Source organism: Ranitomeya variabilis, chromosome 1, assembly GCF_051348905.1.
Source record: "Ranitomeya variabilis isolate aRanVar5 chromosome 1, aRanVar5.hap1, whole genome shotgun sequence".
Classification (NCBI taxonomy): domain Eukaryota; kingdom Metazoa; phylum Chordata; class Amphibia; order Anura; family Dendrobatidae; genus Ranitomeya; species Ranitomeya variabilis.
In genome coordinates, this window is record NC_135232.1 from 503,735,438 (window position 1) to 503,758,280 (window position 22,843).

At 43.1% G+C, this 22,843-nt stretch overlaps 1 protein-coding gene across 1 annotated transcript; it reads left to right on the forward strand.

The window, feature by feature from the left end:
* Nucleotides 1-437: 437 nt before the first annotated feature.
* NR2C2AP (nuclear receptor 2C2 associated protein) lies at nucleotides 438-11,946 on the forward strand. The gene is made up of 5 exons (XM_077252521.1): nucleotides 438-595; nucleotides 3,326-3,416; nucleotides 7,673-7,778; nucleotides 7,851-7,918; nucleotides 11,767-11,946. Exons 1-5 carry the CDS (start codon nucleotides 474-476, stop codon nucleotides 11,881-11,883), a joined length of 504 nt encoding a protein of 167 aa, XP_077108636.1. The 5' UTR covers nucleotides 438-473; the 3' UTR covers nucleotides 11,884-11,946.
* Nucleotides 11,947-22,843: the final 10,897 nt, after the last annotated feature.

The following is a 22,843-nucleotide window of genomic DNA, read 5'->3' on the forward strand; positions in this document are numbered from 1 at the left end:
AATTATTGTTTATGAAACATTGTGATCAGCAGTGCTAAATGGGTGTGGTTGGTGCATGACTAGTTGTGAAATGGGTGTGGTCAGAGGCGTGGCCTAAAATTTGCCGCTGCGTGCTGCCAACTTTGTCCCTCTTTCCCTTCCTCAAAAATTGGGAGGTATGTCTGTACATGAGGCAGTACATGTTTGATATATTCTCTCCGTTTCTAACTCCTAAAACTAAAGTAAGGACAGTATGCACCTTGTGAATTAGGCTGTCAGCATCGCCTATGTGCCTCCTCAGCAGCACTCACACAAGCATTGCATTTCTTATTCATTAGCTGCATCTGTTTCCCGCCTAAACACAAGGACAATACTTTACAGTAAACGATGTGGTTCTGCTGCCATCTGCTGGCTGCATCCAGTATTAACATGAAGAGACCAGCCAAAGGAACGTCACATGACGACATTCATTCATACTAGATTCGAGGCTTGGAATGCAAAGCCCAATGCTTTACGGCACACTATGCATAGACGTGCTTCACGACAGCAGCATGTGGAGTCGTGTATTTTACGGCAACATGGTGCAGACAGTGTTATGTTCTGAGGTAGTAAGCAGGTGAGTTGTTTGACAGTCTCCTTCTATAGTGTGGTCGGTGAATATTTTTTTTTTTATCTTTAATTCTTCATAAAGTTATATGGAGGTTATGTGATTGCTACGGAAAGAGCTGTGACTGCAGCTCAGTATTGACCAGAATACAGTGCATTGGCCTCCCCATTCTTCCCCCCTGAGGGCTCAGAAATGTCCCTCTTCCTATGGAGTAGGTCCCATGGCAGCTGACCGCTTTCCGCCACCTTTTTTTTGGAGCACATATGGGGAATAATGAGAGCCCCTCAGTGCTTGGTTTTCAGCATTTAATGTGTGGTAAAAATGACCCGGCAGCATGATTCGTCAGTACCATTACAGAGCTATCCAGCTTGTAAGGTTTATTAGCTTTTAGCAGTTTGGGTCCGTTGTACGAAAAGCACTTCTGACAAAGTGGGCAGAACTGGGACAGGGCATGGCAACCCCTGCTTGGCAAATTTGTGATGAGTGGCGGAGTTCCTTATGCGACAAATCTTACTTCACTCTCTTATTGGAGTGCGATTAGTGGTGAGGCGCTCGCCACTTGTCAGCCATGTTGGCTTCAGTATGAGGTGTCTAATGAATCAGGAGCATCTGACTCCAACACGTCTCCTCATCAAGATTGACAGTTTTTATCAGGGCTCACGTTTTTGAGACGCTTTGTATTTTTGAGGAGGATTTTGAGCGTTTCCAGTTTCTGCTCCAAAAACACTTCACAAAGCTTAGTGTGCACATAGCCTAATAGTGGTTTGTCAGAATTTAGCTGATCAGTTCGTTAAAGCTCTTATAGCTGGGCATACAGATGCGTTTTGTGATATATTGCGCTTTCTGATGGAATTTAGCCTTTAATGTTTGATGCAATAAGGATGATGTGAGGAAAAAAAAAAGGTCCATTTGTTACGGATGTAAAAAAAAAAAAAAAAAGCAAAGGGATACGTGAATGAAGCTTTAGGCAAAGTTCACACTGGGTGTTTGTGCTGCGTTTTTTAATTTTTGTGCAGCAAAACCTGAGTGCTTGGCAGGAAAGAAGCTGGTTTTGCGGCGTTTTTTTTTTTTTTTTTTTCATGCGTTTTTAACATCTAATTTAATGGGTGAAAAATGCTGAAAGAAGTGACATGATCGATGTCCGAAAAACGCAGCAAAGCACAAAATCCTGATGACAAAAACCAATGTGTGTGCATGAGATTTCTGAAATCTCATAGACATAGCTGGTACTGTCAAATGCAGCTGAAAATTAGCATAACAACGTAGCAAAAAACGCCCAGTTTGAATATTTTTATTTATTTATAAAGCGCCATTAATTCCATGGTGCTGTACATGTGAAAAGGGGTTACGTACATGGTTATACTTATCGTTTACAGTAAACAAATTTACAATGACAGACTGTTACAGAGGGGAGAGGACCCTGTCCTTGCAGACTTACATTCTACAGATGAGCTTTTGATGCTGTATAGTTTCGCTTTTTCAATAACGCAGTATCTTACAGTTCCAGAAAAGTGGATGGGCTCTATAAAAATCTCTGGCCCTCTGAGCTCCTTTTGTGCTTGTTGGATGCAGAAAATTTGCACGGACAAACGATTTGTGTGTTTCCGCAGCAAAAATGCATATAATCCGCATATGACTGTATCAATAAAGTTTTGTTACGTCCTAATATTTGTCCTTATCAAAAACAAATCAGCTTTAATTAAAACATGACAACCGACAAGAGATAAAAGCCACAGCAATAAAAATACATGTAAAAAAACCATACGTTATCTAATTTACGTCACGGCTGCAGAAATGGGGCAGAACATCTGTAACTTCAAAAGTTCATTGTGCAAACATAGCCTAAGGCTACGTTCACATTTGCGGTCAGCGCCGCAGCGTCGGGCGCCGCAGCGGCGCCGCATGCGTCATGCGCCCCTATATTTAACATGGGGGCGCATGGACATGCGTTGTGCTGCGTTTAGCGCCGCATGGCCGCAAGCGTTGGACGCAAGAAACGCATCAAGTTGCATTTTTTTTGCGTCCAACTTGCGGCCAAAAACGACGCATGCGGCGCAAAACGCAGCGTTTTAGCGTGCGTTTTGCCGCGTTTTTGTTTGCGTTGTGCGCTGCGGCGCCGACGCTGCGGCGCACAACGCAAATGTGAACGTAGCCTTAGGCCTCTTTCACACTTCAGTTGTTTGGCGTCAGTCTAAATCCGCCATTTTCCTCAAATAACGGATCCGTTTTTTTTGTGACGGATCCGTTATTTTCCCCATAGACTTGCATTAGTGACGGATTGTGACGGATGGTCGTCCATTCCATCCGTCATGCGACGGATCCGTCAAAATTTGGCGGACGTCATCTAGACATTGACGGTCATTGCAACGTTTTTTGTCTGCGTTGAAATGACGGATCGCGACGGATCCGTCGCGTCTGTCATTTCATAGAATGGCCACCTATGGGCAACGGATCCGTCGCGACCGTCATTTCGGCGGATCCGTCGCCCCAATCCGTTTTTTCAATTGCGCATGCTCCAAAAAGTATATACAACCCCCGAGTAACGGATCCGTCAAAAAAATGGATCCGTTACATCCGTTTTTTCAACAATTGTGACGGATCCGTCGATCCGTCACTATGTCGGAAGTGACTGACGCCAAACAACTGAAGTGTGAAAGAAGCCTTAGAAGGGTAGGATAAGAGAAGCAGATAGAATAGTGGGTTCTTGTGGCATTGATCTTATTTTATTTCTTCTTGCAGGGTAAGTTCAGTTCTTCAGCGGGATGTTAAGCAGTTTGGTAAGCAGTTCCTCTTTGACCGTAAGGAAGAAACATGCTGGAACTCTGATCAGGTACAGTCATGTCAGATGTTGTTTGCTGTAGTAGAAAGTAGTCCTTAATATACACATGCTCAGCTCCTTATAAGTAAATGCATCCTTTACTGATTTTGTTGTGAAAAGTTCTGCAGTTGTCCCATTCATTTGAAACAACCCATTCAGATATACTAAACCAATTTTCAGTAGCAGAAATATGTGCAGCAATATCTGCAGTGTAAGACATTAACATAACAGTCATGGAAGGAGTTAGGCCATGTGCACATGTTCAGTATTTTTCGCGTTTTTGCGCTATAAAAACGTGATAAAAACGCAAAAAAAAACGCTAACATATGCCTCCCATTATTTTCAGGGTATTCCGCATTTTTTGTGCAAATGTTGCATTTTTTTCAGCAAAAAAATCGCATAGCGGAAAAAAGCAACATGTTCAATAAATTTGCGGAATTGCGGGGATTCCGCACACCTAGGAGTGCATTGATCTGCTTACTTCCCGCACGGGGCTGTGCACACCATGCGGGAAGTAAGCAGATCATGTGCGGTTGGTACCCAGGGTGGAGGAGAGGAGACTCTCCTCCACGGACTGGGCACCATATAATTGGTCAAAAAAAAAGAATTAAAATAAAAAATAGTCATATACTCACCTTCGATGGCCCCCGGAGTGTTCCCGCCTCTCACCGCTGCATGCTCTCTCTTCCGTTCCTATAGATGCTCTGTGTGAAGGACCTGCGATGACGTCGCTGTCTTGTGATTGGTCGCGTGACCGCTCATGTGACCGCTCACGTGACCGCGATGTCATTGAAGGTCCTTCACACACACCATCTATAGGAACGGACGCCGCTGAGGAGATCGGCTGTCTGCAGAGGGTGAGTATAAAAAAACCTAAACACCAAGGACCCCTAAAATCTAACTTTTATTAGACTACATATAAAAAATCTCTTAACAAAACAGAAGTAAGTAATTAACAAGTTGTGTACCTGTTGGATCCTAGGAAAAACTATACTTAGCCCTACCTAGCAGTAGGGGTTGGCACCCTAATGTACTGCAGTAGGTGCCCCCACTCACCGTAGGCTAACCCTCAAAAAGCCCTAGAATTCCCTAAATAAGGAACCCTGAGATAATACTAGAAAGTCCCTAGAGGGAAACAGACTGCCTAACAGTGGGGGTAGGCGTCCTAATGTGAAGCGGTAGACGCCCCCACTCCGCGGCGACTGTCCCTAGGATCCCTACAAAATCCCTAAATCGGGATAGAATAAAGAAATGTGTCCATAAATCCCAAAAACCCCAAAAAAAGCTTCTATCCCTTTTTTTTGCAGCTACATGTACCCCTGATGAACCCCCGATATACAAAATGGGGGGGAAACGCGTCGGGCATTGTGTTGGGGAGACTGCCGCTCAGCGCTTGTTGTGATTACTATCTTCATGCAGCGGTGCCACATGGTTACAACGAGCCTGTAGATAAGTATAGAAATCTTGGGTATTTTTTCTCTTAAATGGGGATGATTGTGTCCTTCCATAAGCAAATATTGCCTTTTTGGTGGCTGCAGGCTCGTTATTGTTTTTTCTTGTGACATGATAATATATAATCTGAATAGCTAGGGTATGATACATTGCTTTATCTATATGCCCTGTGGATTTTCCGTATGTAATATTTGACATGTCACATTGCAATATGCACTTTAAGTATAGGTATGCTATTTGTATGTCCTGGGCATTTGCTCATTAGTACTGTATAAGAGGTTGCTATAAGCCTATGCATTATTTGACCTGTTACGCTGCAATATGCACTCTAAGTACTGATATGCTATCTATATACATTGCCTTCTGGGGCTTCAGGCTTGTGATTTCATTCTTGATATATTAATATGCAATCTAAAAAGCAAGGGCATTATATATTGTCTCATTCATATGCCCTGGGTATTGGCTTTATTTAAAGTTATACGTGTCACATTGCAATATGCACTTTAGTTAGTATTGGCATGCTATACTCTTTTGAGCACCTGCTACTAATACTGTGCCATTAATGCTATAGGAGCGCTTTTGTTTGACCTTATATGGACAATTTTTGATATCTCTCATTTACCTACACTGAGACCATTTATGTCCCACTTATTTATCTGATCTAATCGCTGTGGGGCATAATTTGCTCCAGTTATAGTTGTTTGCTACATTAGTTTTGGGCATATTTATATAACTGGTGAGATTTTTTCTCACGATATCTGTGCAATTTTTCATATTTTCATTTTTTTGGTCTTCTATTTTTTTGGGTTTTTTTGGGATTTATGGACACATTTCTTTATTCTATCCTGATTTAGGGATTTTGTAGGGATCCTAGGGACAGTCGCCGCGGAGTGGGGGCGTCTACCGCTTCACATTAGGACGCCTACCCCCACTGTTAGGCAGTCTGTTTCCCTCTAGGGACTTTCTAGTATTATCTCAGGGTTCCTTATTTAGGGAATTCTAGGGCTTTTTGAGGGTTAGCCTACGGTGAGTGGGGGCACCTACCGCAGTAAATTAGGGTGCCAACCCCCACTGCTAGGTAGGGCTAAGTATAGTTTTTCCTAGGATCCAACAGGTACACAACTTGTTGTTTAATTACTTACTTCTGTTTTGTTAAGAGATTTTTTATATGTAGTCTAATAAAAGTTAGATTTTAGGGGTCCTTGGTGTTTAGGTTTTTTCATATTTGTCTAGGATTCCGAGGTATCCTGTTTTGTGGTTTACTTGAGGGTGAGTATAACCATTTTTTTAAATTTTTTTAACATTCTATCTTTTACTATTGATGCTGCATAAGCAGCATCTATAGTAAAAAGTTGGTCACACTTGTCAAACAGTATGTTTGACAAGTGTGACCAACCTGTCAGTCAGTTTTCCAAGCGATGCTACAGATCGCTTGGAAAACTTTAGCATTCTGCGAGCTAATTACGCTTGCAAAATGCGAAAAAAACACGAAAAAAACGCAAAAAAAAAATGCGGATTTCTTGCAGAAAATTTCCGGTTCTCTTCAGGAAATTTCTGCAAGAAATCCTGACGTGTGCACATACCCTTAGGGTATGTGGAGCGAATTTGGGACCTAAGCATATAGAGTAGATGCCAGTTGTGTTAAATAGCTGACATTCGCCTCAATTGCTGTTGTAAACCACTTAAATGCCTTTCTCAATCACTGACATTTAAGCGCCACAATCAGGTCCAAGCATTCATTTGGGTGCCCAGCTCCTCTTCCTCTTCAGTTTTAGATTTAAAAACCCTATCCTGGTGCCGCACAGCATCTCTTCATGATGGTGATTGGTGCTATTAGTCAGCGTTGATCACACCTCAAGCTACTATATATCTACAAAAACTTTCCAGTATTAGCCCCAGCGACCCCCAATCGCCATATATGGTATTTATAGACAAGTATAATTACTGGCCATTTAACCTCTTATCTCTGGATGGGCAATACAGCAGAGGTGACAGTGCTATGAGAGCAGGAGAGCTAATTGAAAGGTTTGTAATGTGACACAGCTAAACTCACCTGTGCTGCCCCTTCCACCACACTGATTTTGGACCTTACCTGAAAGCTGTGAGTTATCTGTGCTCCCAGAGCAGTCTAATCATGCAGAACGTTAGACCATAGGATCAGCTGTATTATAACATCTCACAGAGAAATCTGTTCTAAGCTATTGTGGTGGCGTGTTCTTTCTTTTTAAGTTTTGCTGCCTGCTTATGATTGGGCAACATGGTGCAGAAATACGTGCCACCAGTAAAAACTGTCTGATAACACACACTTGTATACTTGTATACTTTGATTGCTAATATCTCTGCAACGGAGTGGCAATTATTTTTCTCAACAATGTATCGCTTAGTTTAGTGGGTGCAGAAATGACACAGAGTTCTTAAATGTAGCAGAGTTCATAAAGCTAACTCTGCCTATGCCACAGCTTTGTATGTATATTGTCTACTGACAGTGACATGCTTATCAGAATAAGTGGTGTGGTTGGTCTAGTGTGAGCTGTATTCTCGACAGTGATAATCTCCTGCTTATGAAACTTTCATTGTAACTAAACAGCACACAACCAGAAAAGTGACACATCACTGAAATCTGTTTCAGACTCTCTTGCTGTCTTCAGATTACATAGCAAAATCCTGCTGACAGATTCCCTTTAAAAAGTTTTACTTTGCTCTGCAGCCACTATTACATGTGCGTCCAGTTAAACATGAAAAATAAATATGGAGAAAGTTCCTGTTTAACTAGCTGAGCCAGTGACATTTAGAATTTGTTTGCTTTCCTGCCCAAGGGATCATCTCAATGGATTACACTGGAGTTCCCGCAGAAAGTCTGCATATCAGAAATCCACATTCAGTTCCAGGGTGGTTTTTCAAGCCGTAGTTGCGTACTAGAAGGTAATAACTTTTCCTATGTAGAGTTATTACTACAGGACAAAGAAATCTTATTTTTATTGTTTTCATTTACAGGATGCCTTAAAGAAGGTGAACTAGTGAAAATTGCAGAATTTTACCCAGAAGACAACAGTGCCCTTCAGATATCCTTTTCAGGATGGTAACCATTAAACTAACAGCTTGTTATGGTCTATTTCCATTAATGCATATTGCCATGACCTTTATCTTTCTCCTGGTGATTACAGTGTACCATTCCTGTCTTTCATAATAGATCTGTATTTTATGGGCACTGTGTGAAGATTGTTCTGTTTTGTATCAGAAAATACTATGGATTCATCATTTGCTGTTTTTTTAACCCCTTCACGAACATGGTTTCCTTTTTTTGCGCCCCTTCTTCCAAGATCCATAACTTTTTATTCTTCGATCAATATGGCCATGTGAGGGCTTGTTTTTGGCGGGACAGGTTGTAGTTTTGAATGACACCATTGGTTTTACTATATCTTGTATTGGAAAATGGGGAAATATCTTCAAGTGCTTTGAAATTGCAAAAAAAAAAGTGCACAATTGCTTTTTATTTTTTGATCTGCCATTATGATTCTCCAGGTCATTACGAGTTCAGATACCTACCATGTCTAGGTTCTTTTTTACTTAAGTGGTGAAAAAAAATCCAAAGTTTGCAACAAAAAGCACGCCATTTTCAGAGATCCATAGTGTCTCCATTTTCCGGGATTTGTGGCTGTCGAGCTGACGTTTTTATTGATACCATTTTGGTGTGAATACGATCTTTTGATAGCCTGTTATTGCACTTTACTGCAATGTTGTGGCGACCACAAAAAAATTAATTCTGGCGTGTTTTAATATTTTTTTTTTCCTTACGCCGTTTAGAAAACTCATAAGATAGACTTTTTAAAAAATGGAGCAAATTAAATGAAGAATTTGGCACAAATTGTTGGTAAATACCCCTCCCCAAAATATACAAAAATGCTCAAATACAATAATAAATCTAGTCATATATCTTACCACCTTGCAATACTACGCAGATCGTAAAAGTACATTTTAATCGTTAGACATTGTTGCCACTGAGAAGTCCAGGGAACCTGCTCAGAATTGCCCAGCTCTGCTCCCAATTACATCATTGGGTACGAGCACATACAGTGGCTTGCAAAAGTATTCACACCTGCACACCCCTCCCCCCTTGGCTTTTTACCTATTTTGTTACAGTGTAACCTGTTTACAAAAATATTTAATCTGATTTGTGTGTGATGTATCAGCAATAAATAGTCTAAGTTGGTGAAGTGAACAAAATACAAGCATAAATTAAGTTTATGGGATCAAATAACTAATAATTGGCATGTGCCTATGTATTCACCTCTTTTGCTATGAAGCCCCTAAAAAACAAATTTTGGTGCAAGGAATAATAAGCCACATTCTTAGTGAAAGGAAGTGTCATGTCATGTGGTCTGTCAGCATATACACACCTTTTCTGAAAGGCCACAGAGGCTGTAACACCATTAAGCAAGAGTCACCACCATCAACACAAAGGAGACCTCCAAACAAGTCGGGGGCAAAGTTGTTGAGAAGTACAAGCCAGGGTTGGGTTATAACAGGAAAAAAAAATCCCAATTCTGAGGATCCTTTGGAGCACCATCAAATCCATTATTCTCATATGAAGAGAACATGGCACCACAACAAACCTGCCAGGAGATCCCAAGCAGGATTATCTGTCCATATGACCACAATAAGTCGTACACTTAGGTAGCCTTTATGCAAGAGTGGGCAGAAAAAAAGCCTTTACACATAAATTGTAAGTCTCATTTTAGTTTGCCAAAAGACATGTAGGAGACTCCACATGTGTGGAGGAAGGTGCTGTGATCAGATGAGACCAAAATTGAACTTTTTGGCCACCAAGGTAAACGCTAATGTCTGGCTCCAAACCAACGAAGCCCATCGCCCCAAGAACACCATCCCGACAGTGAAACATGGTAGCAGCATCGTTCTATAGGCAGCCGGGACAGGGAAAATGGACCGAGTCGAGAGGAAGGTAGATGGTGCGAAATACAGGGATATTTTTGAGCAAAACCTATCTGTCAGTGATTTGAGACTGGGACGGAGGTTCACCTTCCAACAAGACAATGACCTAAAGCAACAATCGAGTGGTTTAAGGGGAAACGTGTAAATGTTTTGGAGTGGCCTAGTCATAGCCCAGGCCTTAATCCAATTGAGAATCTATGGTCAGTCTTGAAGATTGCTGTACACCAGAGGAATCCGTCTAATATGAAGGAACTGGAGCAGTTTTGCCTTGAAGAATGGGCAAAAATCTCACTCAACCACCGGCCACCCCATCAACCACATCTACTGCTTCTTCCGCCTCTGTCACCGTGGTAAGTGTTCTCACACTGGTCTATTGCCACAGAACCTCCTTTACCCGCTACAGTCAGGTTGATAGACAGCCCGTCAGCTGTTACGGAAGTGAACATGACTGCTGTTTTTGACAATCTCAGACACCAAGCACATCACATCTTTCTCAATCCACCATAACATCCCTGCCTTCACCTCTTTCACAGTCCCACAGTTTGTCATGTTCACCCTACTCACCCCTCTCTCAGCACAGCAGCCGGCCCTCGGTCCTACAGTTGTCACGTAAAGGATTGCTTTCTCCTACACAAGACAAAGCTAAGAGCTTGAACTTCACCATCTGCAATCTGTTGGCCACGGAAATCCTGCTTTTCTGCCTGGCTTATACAGACTCTCCGAAAGCTGATGCCCGTCGCACTCCTCCCATTACCAGTTATCTAAGAAAGATGTCCCTGCGCTACACAAGCATGTCGCAGACAACATCACCCGTTCCTTGAAAAAAATCTGTCTGCCTGGATGCATTTCAGCACTGACACCTGGATGAGAAAGCATGGTTAGGGTCATTACATCTCATTGATGGGGTACTGGGTGACTGGTGGCTACTGGTGCAGACAGGGAAAGGGCTGCTTCACAAGTCTTGGAATCCCCAAGGCTTGCAGTGCGCTTGGGGTTGGAGAACTAAACCGATACACACCAAAAGATGGAGAACTAAAGTACCAGACAACAGGGGAGGAGGCTGTACAAAGTACTGACTTTAGGTGGGTGAATAGTCATGCACACTGAAGTTTTCAGTTCTTTTGTCCTATTTGTTGTTAGTTTCACAATAAAAAGAAAACCAAATGTTCACAGTTGTAGGTATAGTCTTTACAATAACTGATGCAAACCCTGAAAAAAATAAACCGAGATATTCCAGGATGTGAGTCAGCAAAACATGAAAAACTTCAAGGGGTGAATACAATTGCAAGCCACTATACCTAGCACAGGACAGGAAATCGTAATGCATTTCTTTTTTGAAGGGGGAAAAAAATCTGAAAGCCCTTACATGTGATGCTGTTATACACATAGATGTCTGCCAACAGTTATCTAATATGTCCTCACGCACGCCACTCAGCCAACTGCTTATGTATTTTCAGTGGCAGGAATGAAGAAAGCCACTGCCAGAAACTTCTGGCAGCGGCTTATCTTGCTTGAAAACTGCCTGATCTCTCTCTCTCTCCACTGACCTCTTCTATCGGAGTAGTAGTGGAAGGCCTTCCTATACACATTAGATGCTCGTCCTTTCCAGCCATAATCAGTAGCTTTGGCCAACTTTTAAACCGTCAATGGGTGCCTTCATTGGGAATTTACACAGCGCGATGATCAGGAATGATATTTGTCCGTTCATTGAATGAAATGATTTTTAGGCTTGATTAAAAAAAATCAAATCATTGTTCTTGGCAGCATGTCATCCTGTGTAAAGACATGCTGCCAAGAACAATGCCAGCCTAAACAATCTATTACTGTACACTGTAAGCATGTCAAAACAGTCTATTTAAGATTGCCAATCGGCAGGTTGTGTAAATAAGCCCTTAGATCTAACTTTCTGCTTTTTTGTCTTCTCGTTATATCCATTCTTCCTTAACTTTCTGAGCTGCACAGATTTGACTTTCCAGAGGAGTATGCTGAAAAGTTGCGTCTATGTTTCCCAAACAGTACAGATTTCTTTGGAAGGATTGTGGTTTACCACCTTGACCTGCTGGGCCGCAAGAACTGAAACTGCACTACAGCTAACCAATAGGTGCAGAGACATGGAATGAAATATGGTTATGTTCTCAGACATTGAAGCTCTGTGCCTTTTTTATGTCGGGCTCATCAAGAACATTATTAACTGTTAAAGAAATATGGTGCAGAAGCTCCATCTAACCATAAAGACAGTTCGCTAGTGTCTTCTGTTGTATAGACTTTTCTACTGAACCTTTACTGAAGCAAATGAGGACTTTGTACATTGAAGACTGTAACGTTCAAAACAAACATTGTCTCTAGCCACCTTCAAACATCAGCATTTTTCATGTACATGATAAAATGGTACTGGTGTCATGGTGTTGTCAGCGTTTTTCATGTATGGATGAATAAATAACCACTCTTCAACTACCCTTTTGCCATGTTAAACATAGACTGCACATGGATGCCATCCTTGTGCTGTTCGTGTTTTCACAGACCCATAGACTTGTATTGGCGCTTTTCATCCTTGCCATCAGACATGTCTCTGTGAGTTTTGCACAGACACATGGTCTGTGTAAAAACATGAAGACGTGAACAGCCACATAGACTATAATGGGTCTGTATTGTATCCATGAAAAACACTGAGAGCACAGCATCTGAATGAGGCCTTATCTTGTTATTCACGATGGCAAAATGTGCTGCAGGTTTGTCTTTGAGAGCAAGGCAGCAATATTATTTTATGGAAATGTAAAACATTTATATAAAAATGGCCAAAAAGCTTTATGGGAGTTTTTGTTTGCAGGGGACTGACTTCTAGGACCCACACAATTTCTAAAGATTGAGATTGTTTTGAGTGACAGCCTGTAACATCACTGGATCTCAAAAGGGTGGATTCGATTGACACAACACAGGACTTCTTGAATCTCCTTTCTTATAGGTTCCTATTTAATGCATTCTCTTACAGAAAAAGTAGAATCCTATGTTGCGAAAAGTGGAAGCCTTCATCTGTTACCTCATTTTCCATTGTGATGTGATCCAATCCCCTGTGCAATAAAAATTAAATTTTCATATATACAAAAGAAATTAAAATCATTGGTAAATATTTTTTTTCTAAGTTTTATTGGCTTTGTTCTTGATTCTCTTTTACAAAAAAAACAATAAGAGAAAAGAAAATGCAATACCATAAAATGGGTTATATAATGTATCTGAAACTGGGATAAAGAAGATGGTGTTCAACATAACTCGTTCACTTGAAACTATATATAAGTATATGTGCTAGTTGATAGATGGAGAAAGAAAGAGAAGCCAAATTAGACTAATGCGACCCATCAGTTCAATAGACAACCTGCAACACACTGTAGGAGGAGAGGGACCAACCAAAAGTCAGAAATGTTTTATTAGTGGGTCAGTCAGCAAAATGAAAAGTGATTGATCAATCTAGAAATCTACCGGTAAATCAAAATTTGGTAAGACACCCCATTTCCCCCTTTGCCTTCAAAACAGCATAATTTCTTCCAGGTACATATTTGACCAAAGTCATAGATTTTGTTATAGCCAGCCGTAGGAGTAACCAAATATATAAAAGAGGTGATAATGATCATCATTTTCATATGTAGGCTGAAATGCAGTGAGAAAAAACTATGCAGCAGGTTTAAAACTGGATTAAAAAAAACAGCCAAATTGCTACAAATGTGAGGTGGTAAAAGGCAATTTCGTGTCACCATACAGCTTGCGTCACATTTCAAAATCAATGGAGGACACGGGCAAAGATTTCAAAATACCGTATAAACTCAAGTATATGTTAAGCGCATTTTCTTTTTGTGCTGAAAACGTCTCCTTCGGCTTATGCTCAAGTCATTATCCCAGAAGATGGAGGGAGAGTGGCTGCGGCGAAGTAGCCGGTCATAGGAGGTAGGAGTCGGCTAGTGCGGCTATCTCCTGTGCCCGCTGTTAAAGAGAAATGAATACTCACTGTGCTGACAGTGAATATTCATTTCTCTGTAATAGCGCGTACAGTGTCAGCCGCAGGCTTCCAGCAGCTGCCTGGCTATCGGGTGTGCACTACTTGAGAAATAAATATTCACCTCTCTCCATTCCCATAGGCGTGGAGTGGAGTGAATATTCATTACTTTAATGACCGGGGGAACAAGATGATGCGAGCCCAGGGACGGTAAAGTAGGATGGCTTATTTTTTTTATGCTTTTCTGATGGGGGCCATACATACAAGGATAGGGATTAAGGTGCCATGCGTACCAGGATAGGGATGAGGAGGCCATGCATACAGGATAGGGATGAGGAACCATGGATACCAGAATAGGCTTGAGATGGCCATGCATACAAGGATGGGGATGAAGTGGCCATGCATACCAGGATAGGGATAAGGGGGCCATGCATACCAGGATAGGGATAAGGGGGCCATGCATACCAGGATAGGGATAAGGGGGCCATGCATACCAGGATAGGGATAAGGGGGTCATGCATACCAGGATAGGTATGAGAGGTGCCATGCATACCAGGATAGGTATGAGGGGACAATGCATACTCGGCTTACAATCGAGTCAATAAGTTTTCCCATTTTTTTGTGGCAAAATTAGGTGCTTTGGCTTATACTCGAGTATATACAGTAGATGGGGGACTTTAGATTATGAGCCCCAATGCGGAAAGTGACGGTACTTCCTGTAAATATCTTTGGAAACTAATGGAACTTTAAAAGCTATTAAAATCAATAAATATGACCCCAACATAACACTTATCTCAACATCATCAAGTCTGTTTGGGATTACATAGAGACAGAAGGATATGCGCAAGCCCTACATCTACAGAAGATCTGCTGTTAGTTCTCCAAGATGTTTGGAACAATCTCCCTGCTGAGTTTCTTTTAAACTACGCAAGTCTACATAGAATTGAGGTAGAGGGTGGTCACATCAAATTTTGAGTTAGATATCTTTTATTTATTCACTTTCCTTTTTGTTAACCCCTTTCTGACATCTGACGTACTATCCCGTCGAGGTGGGGTGGGCCCGTATGACCACCGACGGGATAGTACGTCATACGCGATCGGCCGCACTCACGGGGGGAGCGCGGCCGGGTGTCAGCTGCATATCGCAGCTGACATCCGGCACTATGTGCCAGGAGCGGTCACGGACCGCCCCCGGCACATTAACCCCTGGCACACCGTGATCAAACATGATCACGGTGTACCGGCGGTATAGGGAAGCATCGCGCAGGGAGGGGGCTCCCTGCGGGCTACCCTGAGACCCCGGCAGCAACGCGATGTGATCGCGTTGCTCCGAGGGTCTCCTACCTCCCTCCTCGCTGCAGGTCCCGGATCCAAGATGGCCGCGGCATCCGGGTCCTGCAGGGAGGGAGGTGGCTTACCGAGTGCTGCTCAGAGCAGGCGCTGGTAAGCCTGCAGCCCTGCACAGCAGATCGCCAATCTGACAGAGTGCTGTGCACACTGTCAGATCACCGATCTGTAATGTCCCCCCTGGGACAAAGTAAAAAGAGTAAAAAAAAAAATTTCCACATGTGTAAAAAAATTAAATAAAAAATAAATTCCTAAATAAAGAAAAAAAAAAAAATATTCCCATAAATACATTTCTTTATCTAAATAAAAAAAAAAACAATAAAAGTACACATATTTAGTATCGCCGCGTCCGTAACGACCCAACCTATAAAACTGTCCCACTAGTTAACCCCTTCAGTAAACACCGTGAGAAGAAAAAAAAAAACGAGGCAAAAAACGCTTTATTACCATACCGCCGAACAAAAAGTGGAATAACGCGATCAAAAAGACAGATATAAATAACCATGGTACCGCTGAAAACGTCATCTTGTCCCGCAAAAAACGAGCCGCCATACAGCATCATCAGCAAAAAAATAAAAAAGTTATAGTCCTGAGAATAAAGCGATACCAAAATAATTATTTTTTCTATAAAATAGTTTTTATCGTATAAAAGCGCCAAAACATAAAAAAATGATATAAATGAGGTATCGCTGTAATCGTACTGACCCGAAGAATAAAACCGCTTTATCAATTTTACCAAACGCGGAACGGTATAAACGCCTCCCCCAAAAGAAATTCATGAATAGCTGGTTTTTGATCATTCTGCCTCACAAAAATCGGAATAAAAAGTGATCAAAAAATGTCATGTGCCCGAAAATGTTACCAATAAAAACGTCAACTCGTCCCGCAAAAAACAAGACCTCATATGACTCTGTGGACTCAAATATGGAAAAATTATAGCTTTCAAAATGTGGTAACGCAAAAAATATTTTTTGCAATAAAAAGCATCTTTCAGTGTGTGACGGCTGCCAATCATAAAAATCCGCTAAATAACCCGCTATAAAAGTAAATCAAACCCCCCTTCATCACCCCCTTAGTTAGGGAAAAATAAAAAAATGAAAAAAATATATTTATTTCCATTTTCCCATTAGGGTTAGGGCTAGGGTTATTGCTATAGTTAGGGCTAGGGTTATTGCTAGGGTTAGGGCTAGGGTTAGGGCTAGGGTTATTGCTAGGGTTAGGGCTAGGGTTAGGGTTATTGCTAGGGTTAGGGCTAGGGTTAAGGCTACAGGTGTGTCAGGGTTAGGGGTGTGGTTAGGGTTACCGTTTGGATTAGGGTAAGGGATGTGTTTGGATTAGGGTTTCAGTTATAATTGGGGGGTTTCCACTGTTTAGGCACATCAGGGGCTCTCCAAACGGGACATGGCATCCGATCTCAATTCCAGACAATTCTGCGTTGAAAAAGTAAAACAGTGCTCCTTCCCTTCAGAGCTCTCCCGTGTACCCAAACGGGTTTACCATAACATATGGGGTATCGGCGTACTCAGGACAAATTGGACAACATCTTTTGGGGTCCAATTTCTCCTGTTACCCTTGGGAAAATACAAAACTGGGGGCTAAAAAATAAGTTTTGTGGGAAAAAAAAGATTTTTTATTTTCACGGCTCTGCGTTGTAAACTGTAGTGAAACACTTGGGGGTTCAAAGTTTTCACAACACATCTAGATAAGTTCCTTGGGGGGTCTAATTTCCAATATGGGGTCACTTGTGGGGGGTTTCTACTGTTTAGGTACATCAGGGGCTCTGCAAATGCAACGTGACGCCTGCAGACCAATCCATTTAAGTCTGCATTCCAAATGGCGCTCCTTCCCTTCCGAGCTCTGTCATGCGCCCAAACAGTGCTTCCCCCCCACATATGGGGTATCAGCGTACTCAGGACAAATTGGACAACAACTTTTGGGGTCCAATTTATTATGTTACCCTTGTAAAAATACAAAGCTGGGGGCTAAAAAATCATTTCTGTGAAAAAAAAGAGGAATTTTTATTTTCACGGCTCTGCGTTATAAACTGTAGTGAAACACTTGGGGGTTCAAAGTTCTCACAACACATCTAGATAAGTTCCTTGGGAGGTCTAGTTTCCAATTTGGGGTCACTTTTGGGGGGTTTCTACTGTTTGGGTACATCAGGGGCTCTGGAAATGCAACATAACGCCTGCAGACCAATCCATTTAAGTCTGCATTCCAAATGGCGCTCCTTCCCTTCCGAGCTCTGTCATGCGCCCAAACAGTGCTTCCCCCCACATATGGGGTATCAGCGTACTCAGGACAAATTGGACAACAACTTTTGGGGTCCAATTTATTATGTTACCCTTGTAAAAATACAAAGCTGGGGGCTAAAAAGTCATTTCTGTGAAAAAAAAGGAATTTTTATTTTCATGGCTCTGCGTTATAAACTGTAGTGAAACACTTGGGGGTTCAAAGCTCTCAAAACACATCTAGATAAGTTCCTTAGGGGGTCTACTTTCCAAAATGGTGTCACTTGTGGGGGGTTTTAATGTTTAGGCACATCAGGGGCTCTCCAAACGCAACATGGCGTCCCATCTTAATTCCAGTCAATTTTGCATTGAAAAGTAAAATAGCGCTCCTTCCCTTCTGAGCTCTGCTATGCGCCCAAACAGTGGTTTACCCCTACATATGGGGTATCGTCGTACTCCGGACAAATTGCACAACAACTTTTGTGGTCTAATTTCTTTTCTTACCCTTGGGAAAATAAAAAAATGGGGGCGAAAAGATCATTTTTGTGAACAAATATGATTTTTTATTTTTACGGCTCTGCATTATAAACTTCTGTGAAGCACTTGTTGGGTCAAAGTGCTCAACACACATCTAGATAAGTTCCTTAAGGGGTCTACTTTCCAAAATGGTGTCAGTTGTGGGGGGTTTCAATGTTTAGGCACATCAGGGGCTCTCCAAACGCAACATGGCGTCCCATGTCAATTCCAGTCAATTTTGCATTGAAAAGTCAAATGGCGCTCCTTTCCTTCCGAGCTCTGCCATGCGCCCAAACAGTGGTTTACCCCCACATATGGGGTATTAGCGTACTCAGGACAAATTGTACAACAACTTTTAGGGTCCATTTTCTCCTGTTACCCTTGGTAAAATAAAACAAATTGGAGCTGAAATAAATTTTGTGTAAATAAAAATGAACATTTAACTTTTTTTCAAACATTCCAAAAATTCCTGTGAAACACCTGAAGGGTTAATAAATTTCTTGAATGTGGTTTTGAGCACCTTGAGGGGTGCAGTTTTTAGAATGGTGTCACACTTGGGTATTTTCTGTCATATAGACCCCTCAAAATGACTTCAAATGAGATGTGGTCCCTGAAAAAAAATGGTGTTGTAAAAATGAGAAATTGCTGGTCAATTTTTAACCCTTATAACTCAATAACAAAAAAAAAATTTGGTTCCAAAATTGTGCTGATGTAAAGTAGACATGTGGGAAATGTTACTTATTAAGTATTTTGCGTGACATATGTCTGTGATTTAAGGGCATAAAAATTAAAAGTTGGAAAATTGCGAAATTTTCAAAATTTTCGCCAAATATCCGTTTTTTTAACAAATAAACGCAAGTTATATCGAAGAAATGTTACCACTATCATGAAGTACAATATGTCACGAGAAAACATTGTCAGAATCGCCAAGATCCATTGAAGCGTTCCAGAGTTATAACCTCATAAAGGGACAGTGGTCAGAATTGTAAAAATTGGCCTGGTCAAGGGGTCAAGGGGTTAATTGTTAAAAAAATAAAATTAACACTTCTATTATTGAAAGCATTCTCACTTTGTAGCATTTTTTCACATCTGCCCAAAATTTTTGCACAGTACTGTTTATCAATACATTTATATTTCCTGGGCAGACATAGCTTGCACTTATATGCTTATATTGTAGCAGGCTTTTCTGGATAGTAATGTCAATGAAAGACAAGTTTTTTGATGAAACATAATATACCTCTCTGGCAGATTCCTGGCCTGGTGCTAAGAAAAGTCACTGGGTATTCTTTATTCCTTCTCTCAAATAGCAAACAGTGACGTCCTATGTCTGTTTAGGTGGCGCTGAGTAGATTAGTAGGTTAAATTACCTTATCTACGCTAAAGTAATGCTTATGAAGCGTTTACTTACTACAGGGTATATGCCATTTTGTTTTTTTCCTAGGTCTTGTCTGTGACATGGCTACAATATGAACGTGCTTTTGTACATTGCATGTATACCAACTTATGCGCCGACTTATGTCTTTGGTTTTGCTACTCTTAGCGACCGCTGATATGCCTTTTAACAGCAGCATTTGAGTACTTATTCCTCAGTGCTGCTTTTTAAGAGATGAGAAATGCGTATAGTTTCCCCCAGCGTCGGAAAATCTCCGGGGTCTCGGCTACGGGGGGTAGTCGACACCACAGAGAACATGATTCGGGTCAGTTTTACCATCCCCAGTCTTGTGATCACTGTTATTCACCGCAAAAAAAAGGCAGATTTCCCATTCATTTCTCCTCTGATATGATCTAGAATACCAGAGGACAGAGAAATGGGGTCCCCCGAGCCCACCAGGTACTTTTGTTATCCTCGGACTCTCCGGCTCCGTCCCCCGGCCCTCTGCATCTTCTTCCAGGAAGAAAATGGCTGGCGCGTGCGCATTGCACCCACCGAGATCCGCCGGCCGTTACCTGGCAACAGTACATTTTTCCTATTGGTTCATTTTGATCACTGTGATAGACCCTAACACAGTGATCAAAATAAAAAAATAGTAAGTCAAACCCCCCCCTTTGTCACCCCCTTAGGTAAAAATTAATGCAGTTAGGGTTGGGGTTAGAGCTATGGTTAGGGTTGGGCTAGAGTTCGGATTGGGGTTAGAGCTAGGGTTGGGGCTAGGGTTAGGGTGTCGAAGTTACGGTTGTCACGGCGCTACATGCCGCCGCGCCTGCCACAGAATCTGCGTGCCGACATACCCGTCCCGGCGCGCTCCAGGGGTGTGCATGCGCCTTCCGGTCTCTTCCGACTCGCCGCTGGTCCCCGGCTCTCGTCGGGTGCGCGTGCGCACCTCTCTCTGCACACGCGCACTTCCTCTCTCTGGTCTGCAGACGCTCCGTTCCTCCACTCTATGATTCTGGAGGATCTTGACCCGGAAGTTCTGCAGCACTCGGTCTATTTAAGGTAACTCCTTCCTCTGCTCCATGCCTGATTGTCATTTGTCCTCACTTGGCCCAGGTCCCTCTGTGATTTGTTTCTCTTCAGTGCGATTCTCTGTCCGTCTTGTGTCTACGCCTTACCCTGTCAGTCCTGTCATCCCCCATATCCTGCCCGTCCTGTGTCTCCGCCATACCCTGTCTGTCCTGGGCGTCTGCCATATCCAGTCTGTCCGCCATATCCTGCCCGTCCTGTGTCTCCGCCATACCCCGTCTGTCCTGGGCGTCCGCCATATCCAGTCCACTCTGTTTCAGTCACTGTCACTGCCCTGTGTCTCCGCCTTAGCCACTTCCGCGTCTTTCCTACTTTCTGTTCCCCGGTATCAGCTTCTGCGGCAATAGTCTCCCTTGGGCCTGCCCCTAACGCTCCCTGTATTGGGGGTGGTCCACCAGGCCAGCTCACCCTTGGGAGGTTCGTTGTCCTGGTTCTGCGGGTTCACTTTTAGGAGATCCAAAAGATCACAGTTGTGGTTAGAGTTGTGTTGGGGTTAGGGTTGTGTTGTGGTTAGGGCTGTGTTAGGGTTGGAGTTAGAATTGGGGGGGGTTCCACTGTTTAGGTACATCAGGCGGTTTCCAAACGCGACATGGCGCCCGCAATTGATTCCAGCCAATTTTGCATTCAAAAAGTCATACGGTGCTCCTTCCCTTCCAAGCTCTGCCATGCGCCCAAACAGTGGTTTCCCCCATATATGAGGTATCAGTGTACTCAGGACAAATTCCACAACAACCTTTGGGGTCCAATTTCTCCTGTTACCCTTGGGAAAATTAAAAATTGGGAGCGAAAAGATCATTTTTGTGGAAGAAAAACAGGATTTTTGGTTGCTTACCGTAAAATCTGTTTCTTGGAGCCTTCATTGGGGGACACAGGAACCATGGGTATATGCTGCTGCCGCTAGGAGGCTGACACTATGCACAAAAAGAGTTAGCTCCTCTGCAGTGTACACCCCACCGACTGGCATTCTGAAACTCAGTTAGTGAGAAAGCAGTAGGAGAAAAACAGTAAAGCCGAAAGAACACAAACAGAAATCTGAACTAGTAACATGGAACATAAAAGAACCAAACATAGGAACAGAACACCAAGGAACTGAACAACATGGGAGGGCGTTGTGTCCCCCAATGAAGGCTCCGAGAAACAGATTTTACGGCAAGCAACCAAAAATCCTGTTTTCTCTATTGCTTCATTGGAATCACAGGAACCATGGGACGTCCCAAAGCAGTCCCTGGGAGGGAAAAACAGGTCAGAGGACTCACCTCTGCCACCAGCAAGATCCTTCTGCCTAGGCTGGCGTCCGCCGAAGCGGAGGTATGGACCTTGTAAAATTGGGCGAAAGTGTGGATGAAAGACCAGGTTGCCGCTTTGCAAAGCCGTAGGGCGGAAGCCCTGTGGTGCACCGCACAGGAGGCACCGACCGCTCGTGTAGAGTGAGCCTTAACCCCAGGAGGGGGCACTCTGTTCTTTACCCGGTAAGCCTCCAAAATTGCTGTTCTGATCCAGCGAGCAATGATCGCCTTGGAAGCCGGCAGGCCTCTACGCATGCCATCAGGAATGATGAAGAGAGAGTCCGTCTTCCGAAAAGAGGCCATTCTAGCCAGGTAGACCCTCACTGCCCTGACAAGGTCTAGGTTGTTCAAAGAACGCTCCAGAGGATGAGTCGGAGCTGGGCAAATAGGAGGGTAGGACGATGTCCTCATTGAGGTGGAAGGTGGATACCACCTTAGCAAGAAAGGAAGGCGGAGGTCTCAGGACCACCTTGTCCTGGTGGATAACCAAGAAAGGAGGTCGACAAGAAAGGGCCGCCAAGGACCACGCCAGATAGAGAAAAGTGACCTTCCAGGATAGAACTGACAGGGAAACCTAACCTCCTGAGAGGTTCAAAGGGGGGGACCCCTTAGGAATTCTAGAACAAGATTGAGATCCCATGAATCCACAGGAGCCCTGTACGGAGGAGCAGAATGCGCTACTCCCTGAAAGAAGGTCTTAACCTGCGGTCGGGATGATAATGTCCTCTGGAAAAGGATGGAAAGCGCTGACCCTTTAGGGAACTAAGGGCAAGACCCGCATCCAGTCCTGCCTGGAGAAAATCCAAGATAGAAGGCAGAGAAAAGGACATAGGTGAGACGTGATTGGACTCGCACCAAAGGAAATAGGCCCTCCAGGTTCGATAGTAGATCCTGGAAGATGACCGCTTCCTAGCCTGGATCATAGTGTGGATCACCCGATCTGAAAAGCCGGACGCTTTTAGAACCGCGGTCTCAACAGCCACGCCGTCAAACTGAGCGGCTGAGAATTCGGGTGGAAGATCGGCGTGAGAAGGTTGACGATCTCCGCAAACCAAGATCTTCTGGGCCAATCCGGAGCGATCAGAATGACCAGCACCCCTTCCGCCGTGATCTTTTTCAACAACTTGGAAAGAAGAGGAAGGGGTGGAAAAAGATAGCGGAGCACGAACTGCAACCAAGGAAGGGCCAGAGCATCGGCGCCCACCGTGAGA